Source organism: Hyperolius riggenbachi, chromosome 6 (assembly GCF_040937935.1).
Source record: "Hyperolius riggenbachi isolate aHypRig1 chromosome 6, aHypRig1.pri, whole genome shotgun sequence".
Taxonomy (NCBI): domain Eukaryota; kingdom Metazoa; phylum Chordata; class Amphibia; order Anura; family Hyperoliidae; genus Hyperolius; species Hyperolius riggenbachi.
Genome location: NC_090651.1, coordinates 10,796,438 through 10,808,856, shown reverse-complemented (window position 1 = coordinate 10,808,856; position 12,419 = coordinate 10,796,438). Strand labels below are relative to the sequence as shown.

General features: G+C 47.7%; 1 protein-coding gene across 2 annotated transcripts in view; it reads right to left on the bottom strand.

Annotated features, from left to right (window-relative positions):
- PIK3CD (phosphatidylinositol-4,5-bisphosphate 3-kinase catalytic subunit delta) overlaps positions 1 to 12,419 on the bottom strand; it is a 112,779-nt gene that overhangs the window by 31,633 nt on the left and 68,727 nt on the right. For both annotated transcript variants that reach the window (XM_068238834.1, XM_068238833.1), the window contains exons 4-9: positions 10,234 to 10,457; positions 6,666 to 6,848; positions 2,912 to 3,055; positions 2,729 to 2,818; positions 1,645 to 1,860; positions 1,464 to 1,560 (exon numbers count right to left, since the gene is read on the bottom strand). In XM_068238834.1, the coding sequence (XP_068094935.1) occupies positions 1,464 to 1,560; positions 1,645 to 1,860; positions 2,729 to 2,818; positions 2,912 to 3,055; positions 6,666 to 6,848; positions 10,234 to 10,457 (954 nt within the window). The remainder of the gene's footprint in view (positions 1 to 1,463; positions 1,561 to 1,644; positions 1,861 to 2,728; positions 2,819 to 2,911; positions 3,056 to 6,665; positions 6,849 to 10,233; positions 10,458 to 12,419) is intronic.

Sequence of the window (12,419 nt, the reverse complement as noted above, 5' to 3'; positions counted from 1 at the left end):
GGATACCATACCACATAGAGTGAGGGAGTGGGGGAAGTTTGGATCCATATCTGCTCGAGGTTCCTTAGGATTACCACTGAATGCGAGATATACAACCTTATAATGTGTCTTATGTGTCGCCTTCGCTCACATGAGCTTCAGGGCACCCAGAACTGAAAAGATATTACAGGACACCTAAAGAGAGAGTGATATGGAGGTTGCCATATTCATTTCCTTTCACACAATACAGGTTGCCTGGCAGTCCTGCTGCTCTGGGTATAGGCCGACCCCCAACTTTTACCTTAAAAAAACATGAAAAATTGATTGTCCCGAGTATAAGTCGGGGGTGGGAAATGGCCATAACCACACCACTCACAACCACGACCTGCCACAACCATACACAGGAAAAGCAGCACAAAATCATCAGATAGCAACAATACCAGCTGGCTGCTGGTGGCCAAATTCTCTATTCAACACATTACTTTCTAGACCTGTGAAATATTACCACCATCTCTGACAGTGACTGGCTGAATAGAAGGTTAGTATATAGTGAAGCTAATGTTACCTCCCCGCCCCCCCCCATGAGTTTCTTACCCCCTTCAGATCTCAATGTGCACAGTGTGTTCACTCAAACCTAATTGCCTCCTCGTCCCCTGCCTGTGTCCCCTGCCAAAAGCATGGGAATTAATGTCCCGGCTACAATGTATGTGAGCACCGCTGATCTCTGGCTGCAGTGCATATCATCAATGTCCCTTCAGTGCCCCGAACAGCTCCTTGTCCACCGCCATGTTTTCCGGCTGATTCTGATACAACTAGAGCGCTACGCCACGTGCATCTTTGTCACCTCCGAAAATCTCCCGAGTCTCTCCCCCAAGCCAGAGCGTAGCGATATGCGCTCTTACTGGTGCAGAGTCCAATCGTTCTGCACAGTGGTCCCGCACAGCGTTCACTCACCGGACCACGCTGAATGTAGGCGTCTGTCTATGATTCCCTGCAGCAGCGCATGTACTTAAAGACGCTACTAGAGGGCATCATATAGAGAAGACTCCAACATCCAGCGTGGTCCGGTGAGTGAACGCTGTGCGGGACCACGATGCATAACGATCGGACTCTGCACCAGTCAGTAAGAGCGCATATCGCTAGACTCTGGCTTGGGGGAGAGACTCAGGGGAGATATTCGGGGGTGACAAAGATGCACGCAGCTCAGGGCTCACACACATTTTTATCGGAACCAGTCAGAAGACATGGCGGGGACAAGGAGTCACTCGTGACTACAAGGGGCACCAAGGGGACATGGATGATCTGCACTCGAGGGGTGGTGACTCAAGTATAAGCCGAGACCCCCACTTTTGGGCCACTTTTTTGGACCCAAAATCTCGGCTTATACTTGAGTATATACATTAATTGTTCATCTCATCAGATTATTTTCACCCTTTGTACGCAACCTGCTGAATGAAGCATGATGTTTGGGAGGACCGCCATACCTGGAAAGGAGGACCACATGCAGAGCGAATACTCCCCACACTTCAGCATGTCCTTGTAGTCGAAGAGCATGGTGTTCACCCAGGCGATGGGGTAATCCTGAAACAAGGACACAACAATCCCGTCACTGTACATAAACACTCTACATACAGACTGGCCGGCGAGGTACGCAGGACCACCCACCTTCTTGGACTTCTTCTTGGTGGACCTGGCTCGCTTGGACTTATCGACAGCGTATAGAGCAAAGCTGAGCCGTGTCATGCGGGGGAGGTCACAAACGTTTATGTCAAACTCCAGGGTCTGCTGCCACTCAGGCTCCGAAGATACGTCCACCTCGTTACTGGACACAGTCTTACACAGGAGCTCGCTGCCATGGTAGAGGCCACAGTAGACCAGGAGCTGTGGGAGGACAAGAGACGGAGTCACAACAAGGCCACGGAAGCGGGATGCGTAGTTGTACAGGCGTTTGAACGCAGCATATGGAATTTGGAACTCTCAAATACTCCTGAACACCACACCGAACAAGTGGGCAGGGTCGGGGGAGGTGAGCACTGGGACATCATGCGATTCCGATACTGCCGCATTCTAGCTTTAGAAGACAAACGTTAGAGTCACATGAAACGCACCGTAAAGTGCAAGTACTGACCATTCAAGTGAATGGGAACGTTTAGCATCACATGGTTACCACCGATTACGCAAACGCGGAGTTCCGATCTCAATTTACAGCTTCTTTTCAGGCAACCCTAGAAGCCGCATTTCTAGGGTCGATTCACCGCCGTGTCTTCATGTCACCTTGTGGGGACAAAAACCCACCTTTAATACAAATCAGATGCAAAACTATGCACTAAAACCCAGGGCTGTGGAGTCAGTACAAAAATCTTCCGACTCCTCAGTTTATGAAACCACGACTCCGACTCCAACTCTGACTGCCCAAAATTGCTCCGACTCCGACTTCACAGCCCTGCTAAAACCCTAATATAGATAAACTGAATGCAAACGGATACACGAACGCATTTGCTGCATCTGTTTTGAATGCAAGTTGTGTAATCTGCCTGTGTGTGGGCTCTGCACTTCTATGCAGCTGGTCAAATCGGGTGCAGCCTGTATTTGGAAGCGCTGCCATCTTCTCCCATTGTAAAAAAACAAACAAACAAGAAAACCCATTTCTTGTTTGTATCCCGGCATGCCTATAGAACCCATTCTCAGAAGGATGTGCTTCTTGTGAGTACTAACAAAGGCTTGCGTCATGCCAGAAAGATTCACTTACCTTCAAACCTTCATCGGCATTGACGTTGTACCCATACAAGAGCTGGAAAGAAAACGGTTTCTCCAAGGTCCACAAGGAACACTGGTACGGCTGAAAAGATAAGCGCAGGCCGTCAGGAACCGTCTGATAGTGGGGGAACTAGCACAGAGGAGGGAGGCGGAATTACACTGCAGGAGGAGTTACCTTTTTGGAGGGTAGGGGAGGCGGCTTGTGTCGGCTTTTGGGACAGAGGATTGAAGGGTCGTCTTGCTGGTCGGGTAACGTGGAGGCGATGGTGACGAGCGTGAGATGGGCCGTCCAGTTGTGCTGCAGACATTGGTCGATGTACTGAGACAAAAACACAACACATGGGAGTTACTGCAATGGCAATGGGGATTGTCTCGCGCTCGCAATGTTGGATCAGCCGCTAAAATTGGTGCAGGAGGGTACAGCTGAGAAGAGGACGACGCTAGGAATGGCAGTGCTTAGAACTCACTGAAGAAGCATGTGATCAGTTTGATCAGCTGATAGATCTGTAAGGTTTTGATTTGGTTTAATGCATCATCATGACCAGCAAATTAGAGCCTTACAAATCTGTTAGCTGATCAAACTGATCACATGCTTCTCCATGAGTTCTCCTAGGCAATGCCAACTCTAGATGACGCCTCAGTCATATACCATTCAAATAAAGCTGGCACCTCCTAAATGCATCTTTATTCATTTATAGAAACAGTCCACAAAGCAGACGTTGCTGCAGCTGCCCGCACACTGCACATCCCATTACTGATTGCATAAAGGTGTCACTCGATCCTACAACTCAGCGGCCACAAGCAGCAGACAGATACTTGCCTTGAGCAAGCTTTGCCTTGAGAAAGGGACCCTGTGCGGTCACGAAACATGGGCTTTTTAGACTTTCTATGAATTATACATTTAGGAGGTGCCAGCTTTAACGGTGATTGTACACAAGAGTTTACCCGCTCACTTCACACAGGTGGCAGGTAACGATGCAAGATTTTGCTCAGATGCGATCAGATATGCGGGATCATAAGTAATCAGAAGTCAATTATTGATTTATTTCCATAAACTGGATGATTAGGGCACTTTCTCCAGATATGATCCATGAAATCAAACATTCCGATCGACAAAATTCTGTATTCCAATCGATCCGTAGAATAGTTTCACGCTGATTTACCGTATACTGTGTGATTTTCAGCACAAGGAAATAGAGTAAGATCCTGTATAATACCCATGCAGTGGATCCAGATATGTGAATCCACCAATATATTCAGACAGAAGTCTTTACAAAAAAAAAAAAAAAAAAAATTAAAATGTTGCAAATACTTGCACTGGAAAAAAAAATGTAGCCCTTCCTAATCCAGCCATTTGAAAAGTCTCCCTAACGAAGCACTCCTCACCCCCTGCCTTCTGAGACCAGTTTTCATGTGTGCAAAGACAAGACAGTTGCTCTGTGTGTTCAGTGCTGATTTTGACACTCAGGGCTGGTGCACAACAAGCGGCTTTTTCAGCGTTTCTGCAGCCGCTTGCGGCTGTGGATACGCTTGGTCAATGTATCTCAATGGGGTGGTTCACACCAGAGCGGGAGGCGTTTTGCAGAAACGCATACTCCCGGGGTGAGGCATTTTTTGGATTGCGGAGGCGTTTCTGCCTCAATGTTAAGTATAGGAAAAACGCAAACAGCTCTGAAAAACGGCAGTTTAGAGCGGTTTTGCCGGCGTTTTTGTTACAGTAGCTGTTCAGTAACAGCTTTACTGTAACAATACATGAAATCTGCTACACCAAAACCGCTGCACAAAACCGCAAAATGCTAGCTGAAACGCTACAGAGAAAAAAAAAGCGTTTCAAAATCTGCTAGCATTTTGTAGATCTGCTAGCGGGTTTTGGTGTGCACCGGGCCTCAGAGAGCAGACTCATCAGAAGGGACACGGTGAGGAAGGCGTTAGGGTTGGTATACACAGAAAATCACAATGGAAGCGATGCGATCGCGATTTTCACTACTACTTTGCATATGCAATGTTCTGTAGCGATTCCAGGTGTAATTGGCAAATTTTGAAGGCGCAATTTCTGACTGGGGGGGGGGGGGGGGGGGGGGGGGGGGACGTACAGCAGCAATTTTATAATGGGAGATTGGAAGAAAATAACTCAGCACTGTGTTTCATATGCGTTCTTTGCCGCCAGGGCTAGCTTTTGTAAAGTAGTAATACTGAGAATATCCCATGAGGAGATTAACTAGTCCTAAATCTGTCAGATATTTCAGATTTGTCCTGCCTACTGTAAGCAACAGCAACATTGGGAAGAAGTAATTAATACTGCATTTAACTCTGGGAGAAATGTATATTTTATATGGATATATTTTAAAGGGAAACTTAAAAGTGAACCTGAAATGATAATGATATGGAGGCTGCCAAATGTATTTCCTGTTATACAATACCAGTTGCCTGGCAGCCCTGCTGCTCTATTTGTCTGCAGTAGTGTCCGAATCGCACAAGAAACAAGCATGCAGCTAATCCTGTCAGATTTTTGGTTTGGGTTTGGATAGACATCTGATCTGCATGCTTGTTCAGGTCTATGGTTGAAGTGAACCAGAGACGAAGCACCCTCATGTATTTTACCATATAGATCAGTGGGAACATTAGAGAAAACACCTACCCTGCTCTCTGTTTCATTCTGCACTGCACAGCTTGTTTTTTATCAGACCTAATAAAATCCCCGACTGAGAATTCAGTCTGGCTTTGCTATAATGACTAAAGCTATAATGATTCCTGAGCAGAGCCAGCAGGGGGCAGGCTTGAGCTTGAAAAGACATCAGAGAAGACAGACTCAGCTATAATGATTCCTGAGGAAAACCAGACTGAATGCTCAGTCTGGGATTTTTACAGGGCTGATGACAAGCAGGCTGTGCAGTGCAGAATGAAACGGAGAGCAGGGTAGGTGTTTTCTCTAATGTTCCCACTGATCTATATGGTAAAATACATGAGGATGCTTCATCTCTGGTTCACTTTAAAGGTACTGGAGGCGGAAGATGAGCAGGACAGCCAGGCAACTTGTATTGTTTAAAAGGGAAACATTAAGTTAGCCTCCATATCCTTCTCACTTCAGGTGTGCTTTATAAGTACCACTATCAGGAAAAGTAGTCAAATTAAAGGATAACTGACGTGAGAAGGATGTGGAGGCTGCCTTATTTATTTCCATTTAAAACCATACTATTGGCCTGGCAAGCCTGATCTCGTTGGCTGCAGTAGTGTCTGAAACACACCAAAAACAAGCATGCAGCTAATCCAGTCACAAACACCTGATCTGCTGCATGCTTGTTCAGGGGCTGTGGCTAAAACTATAAGAGGCAGAGGATCAGCAGGGCAGCCAGGCAACTGGTATTGCTTAAAGCGGATCAGAGATGAAAAACTAACTATAACAAGTAACTTGTCTGTATATCTTATGTAAAGTTTAGAAAGTTTACACAGCAAATCTAGCTGCAAACAGCTTCAGTAGAATATGATTATTTTTTCCTGTGATACAGTGACAGCAGCCATGTTGTTTGTAAACATTACACACAGGCAGGCTTATCTGTATCTTCAGCACTCAGCCTAATCCTCCCCTCTGCCTCTGAAATCTCTGGCTAGTAACACCTCCCCCTCCCCTGACTGAGCTCCCATGAGCCCTTGCTACTGTCTGAAAGTGCCCTGGCTCTCTGAAAAGCTGTGGGCGTGGCTTGTGTAGTTTATAGGGAATTAGAGTATTAAAACAAAAAAAGTATTTGGCTTGAGGAATGCCCTATAAACAATAGGAACGGAACACAATTATGCAATGAGTAAAAGTTCATCTCGGATCCACTTTAAAAGGAAATAAACATGGCAGCCTCCGTATCCCTCTGAGTTCAGGTGTTAAAGTTCCCCTGAGATGACCGTAGTGGAGGAGACGGCAGGCGACTGGCTTCACTCACTCTGAATTGGCGCAGAGGGAAGCTGCCATAGATGTACTCCAGCACGCCGTTGACCTGTAGGACGTACTCTTCGGGGCGGCCGGGGGAGCAGCGCTGGCCCGATACATTAGACTTCTTCCGTAGGGCCGTGCGGATGATGGCGATGGGCAGCTCCAGAGGGGACACCTGTACAGTGAAGCTCTCCTGCAGAACAAACATTCAATGTAAACTGGACACAACGTATGTTTTCAGCAGGATTTCGAAGGATACAGTAGCTTAAAACGAGGCATGTTCAGTGTCCTCCCTCCCCCTCCCCCTCCGGGACTGCTTCCAACCTCCCAAACTTATTGCCTGCAAGGGGTAGTCGCGGCTGACTGTGCAGGCGCTGCCCTGCACCATGCGTCTTTTGTTCAAGCACCACCGGTCAGCACCTGTCAGCCGCAACGGTCGTAAGTAGCGGATGGGGGGGGGACGAGGAGGAGGAGAATGAGGAGAGGTGGGCATGAGGAGAGCCCACTAAATATGCCTGCTCCCCCTTTTTTTAAAGGACACATCCAATCATAATAAGAAAAAAAAATCCACTTGCCTGGGGCTTCCTACAGGCCCTGCCTGCCGATCTGTGCCCTCGCTGTAGCTTCGCTCCACGCTGGTGGTCCTGGGTCCCCTCGGCGCAGGACTCCTACTGCGTGAGTGGCTCTCAGTCGCGCTGACGTCATTTGGACTGTACAGTGCAGGCGCAGAACTACTGCGCCTGCGCTGTACAGTCCAGATGACGGCAGCGCGACCAGTGAACCACATGCTGAAGCGCAGAGAGCCGACACGGAACCTGACCTGGCGAGCTCGGCTTCGCCACCGGAGGGGGCCAGGAGCCACCGGAGCTGCGGCGAGGGCACAGGACGGATGCCAGGAGCTGGACGAAGCCCCAGGTAAGTGGATTTTTGATTTTCATTTTCCTTGGACCACTCCTTTAAATTATTTTTGTGCTAAAGTGTCCTTTAAACAAAATTGAAGAAACAAAAAGAAACAAACACAACATCCCAGCAAACATCCATAAATATTCGTACTGACAAAGCATGCCGAGCTAATTACAATGCAGGTCCGGATGTCCCAATGAAAACCCCATGTGTTCCACTGATATACTAAAGATATACTGTGACAGTCTAACAACAAAAGAAAAAAGTCTGTAGAAGATGTTTGCTTTCTTCAGAGTCAGCGTTTCCGGGGCTGCTGGCTGGCAGATGCGACATGGTGACTTTCCTCCTGCGGTTCTGCCATCAATGACATTCCGGAAGGATCTATGAGTGGCGAGACCTCAGCATACCCCCACCCACCTCAGGCTCACCGCTCTCTGAACAAGATCCAAACAGCATGGAAAGCGGATACAGTGCCTATCAGCAGAGCAGGGCAGCTGATCCATGACTGGAAGCTGGGCTTCTATGCTTTCTGGCAGCTCTTTCAGAGGCACATGACACAGAGTGCACTGCCTGCCATACTGATTTCCTGTTAATACCAGTTGCCTGGCTGTCCTGCTGATCCTCCGTCTCTAATACTTTTAGCTGTAGCCCCGGAACAAGCATGCAGCAGATCAGGTGTTTCTGGCATTGTCAGATCTGACAAGATTAGCTGCCTGCTGCTTTCTGGTGTTATTCAGATGCTATTGCAGCCAAACAGATCAGCAAGGCTGCCAGGCAACTGGCATTGTTTAAAAGGAAATAAACATGGCAGCCTCCATATACTTTAGTTATCCCTTAAGCTCTTAAACTACATGGATATGATAAAATTGGCCTATCAAAAATGGAAGGACGTATATACAGATGCATCACATTTTGATTGGCCAACTTTACCACTTTCAGTATGAGATCCAACAGTTTGATTTTTGAACAGATTACATAGATAAGCTCTCCTACATAATGGAATTGGTCAAACTGGCCAATCATTAACACATCAAAATTGTATGTCTGTATGCGCCCTTAAAGGACAACTGAAGTGAGAGGTAGCAAATATAGAAAAATGGATCACCGCTCAACTGCACTGTGTAAAGCAGTGCTGGACCTAAGGCAGCCAGGCCTAGATACTGTAGCAAATATTGAAAAGATGTGGTCCGCAACAAAATCTCTCCACAAGGACTATAATTTATTTAGGACTTATCCTCACAGCAGATGAAAAAGTACATAGGCTGACATGTTTCGGGCCATGCGGCCCTTAATCATAGCTCACAAAATACAGCTCCATCCTCTCGATTTAAAAAGGGGGGGGGGAAATGTGTGACACACCCGGGTGTGGCATGTGCCGCCTTCCCATGGGAGGGACCAACATTACAGATGCAAACTGCCACTCACGGGGTGGTCACCTCCCCTATATACACAATGAAACATGATCATTTAAAAGAATATAAATCTCTATAAATGAGTGAATATATACAATTTAAAAAGAGCAGATAAAGAACAAACAGAATCGAGAGGATGGAGCTGTATTTTGTGAGCTATGATTAAGGGCCGCATGGCCCGAAACATGTCAGCCTATGTACTTTTTCATCTGCTGTGAGGATAAGTCCTAAATAAATTATAGTCCTTGTGGAGAGATTTTGTTGCGGACCACATCTTTTCAATATTTGCTGAAGTGAGAGGTAGATGGAAGCTGCCATATTTCCTTTTAAACCATACCAGTTGCCTGGCAGCCCTGCTCATCTATTTGACTGCAGTAGTGTCTGAATAACACCAGAAACAAGCATGCAGCTAATCTTGTCAGATCTGACAATGTCAAACACCTGATCTGCTGCATGCTTGTTCAAGGTCCATGGCTGAAAGTATTACAGGCAGAGGATCAGCAGGATAAGCCAGGCAACTGGTATTGTTTAAAGTGAACCTTAAGTCGGAAAAAAAAAATGAGTTTTACTCACCTGGTGCTTCCCTCAGCCCCCTGCAGCTGATTGGTGCCCTCGCTGTGTCCCTCCGATCCTCCTGTCCCCGCCGGCAGCCACTTCCTGTTTCGGCGACAGGAGCCGACAGGCTGGGAACGCGAGTGATTCTTCGCGTTCCCAGCCACAATATTGCCCCCTATACTGCTATTGTGGCAAGGAAGGCCGCAATAGCAGTATAGGGGGCGATATTAAGGCTAGGAACGAAGAATCACTCGCGTTCCCAGCCTGTCGGGTCCTGACGGCGAAACAGGAAGCAGCCGCCGCCGGGGACAGGAGGATCGGAGGGACACAGCGAGGGCACCGATCAGCTGCAGGGGGCTGAGGGAAGCCCCAGGTGAGTAAAAGTCATAAATATGGCAGCCTCCATATCCCTCTCACTTCAGTTCTTTAATGAAGTGTGAGCTCAAACTCCCATTAAGGCTTCCATTTGACCCGCTGTACTGAGTCATCATTTATATCACTGACTTGGGACAAGTACACAGAGGAGAGGTCAGGGCTTTCCATCTCATGATCTGCATGCTTGTTCCAGGTCTGGGACTCATCAAACTACAAAAGGTGTTTTCTCCGCCCATATAATCAATACAGCCAATTAAGTAAGCTGTTCAGGCGGTGGGATAGCGAGTAGCGCCACCAGCAGTAAGCCACGGGGGCAGCCATGTTGCTCTTTACCTCGCTGTTCTGGAACTTGACATTGATCATCATGTTCTTGTTGGGCTTGGAAGATTTGGTGAAGATGGGTTTGGACATCTCCAGCTGCAGCGGGAAGTTGGACTCCATCCAGGCCTGCCAACTCATGTCCTGCCGCCGCGCTGCCACCTCCTCACAGTACTGTCGCATTCTGGAGCGGAAGTCGTTCACCTCGGGATCGTTCAACGAGTCAAACTCATGGAGACCTGGAAGATTTAAAAGGATCATATGCAAATCCTGCTCTTCTAACTGGACACATAATACAGAACTCCTGACCAGAGTACTGACATCACTGGACAGTAGGGATGATCACGGGTATGCAAAGGTTTCCAAGTTGATGCTAATTTATATGCAAATGTATGCAGTTTGAAAACAGACCAATCAATTTAAACCCAGGTTTAAATTGATTGGCCCATTTCCAAGCTGCATATATTTGCATATAAATTAGCATCAACTTGGAAACATTTGCATATCCGTGATCATCCCTACTGGACAGTCACAGAACCCAAACTGGAAGCGTAAACGGTGCCCACACACCACTCCCCGATCCACCTCCCGATTCCGTAATAAGATCGGTGCTGAATTGGGCTGAAATCTGTCAAAAGGATCAATCAGGAATGCTGGCAAAACGTTGGTGGCAAAGACTCGATCGCGTGTGCGGAAGTAATGGCGTTCAATATCACGGCGAACAACAGACCCCCGGTCGGTGTCCCTCTAAGTGTATAAGTGCCGCCGCCCCCCCATGTGCAATGTTATGCTAGGTAAACCATGCAATTTCCCCACCAGATTGGAGGGTCAAAACGAATGTTTCCAACATGTCCCATCTGCTCCCGATTGATAATGAGATAGATTTTCACATCACTACTGTACAAAATCGATCCAGTTGTCCGATCGTCTCACGATTAACTGGACCGATTTTCAGATCACTACTGTACAAAATCCATCCCATTGTCTGATCTGCTACCAATTGATAACGAGCTTTTCAGATCATTATTGCACAAAATCGATCATGTTGTCCGATCTGCTCCCAATCAACTAATTTTGTGCTGAAGGAATCTGAAAAGAAAAAATAGATTCCGTAAATCGATCGGGAGAAGATCATACATGCTAAAAATTATTGCTCCGACCAGTCGATCTGCAGGGAAATTGCACAGTGTGTTCCTAGCATTAAAGTCTCACTACTCCGCCAGCACGACTCCTGCCCCCTCTGATGTCAGTCACCACTAGCGCCTGTTATACGGAACACTGACACCTGTGACATCACTATATACGCAGAGTCACGTGGTTCAGGTGCCCGCTAGGCTGGAGGACATTTTTCAATAGGTTTCATACGTTGTGCAGTGTGTGGGCAGGAAACAGATCCCTCCTGGATCAGATTCAGTGAGGGGGATTTATCAAATGGTCAGTCTGGGAAAGTGATGTATGCCCATCTTAAAGGGAAGCTTAAAGTGTACCAGAGCTCCTGCAAGTAAAAAGTTTTATACATACCTTCCCCCAGCCCCATACGCACGGATCGCTCCCATGCCGCCGCCCTCAGTCTTATCTAGCCCCAGTACCGGGTTCCGTCAATACCGTGAGTCGGGGCCAGTCTGCGCAGGAGAAGTGCGCCATCTACGTATCTCTCCAGCAGCTGTAAAGAACGCACTTCACTTACGTCATACTGACCATGACTGGCGGCAGTGACGGGACCCGGTACCGCAGACATCGGAGGATGGCGGCGTGGGAGCGATCCGAGCGTATGGGGCTGGGGGAAGCCCCAGGTATGTATAAAACTTTTTACTTGCAGGAGCTCTGGTATACTTTAACTATTTAAGGACCAAGCTAATTGAAATCTACGCCCCGTTTTGGTGGGCTCCTGGCTGGCAGGGCATAGATTTCAATTATCCGAAGCTGCACTCATTCGCCGTTTGTCGCTCCCCGCGCCGCTCAAACCCGGCGAGTCTCGCCGTCTCTCACAGACTGCCTGTCTCTATGACGGCAGAGCCATGTGAGGAGGTCAGGAGCCGATTTCATTGGCTTACATTGATAGACACTGTCAGGAATGAAAGTGGCTCCTGACCGGCTCACATCACTGCCGTCATAGAGACAGCAGGGTCTATGTCCTGGGGGTCCCGGCGAACGGCGATGACAGAGAGTGCGGCGGGTATGTGCGGCGATTCGTCGGGATT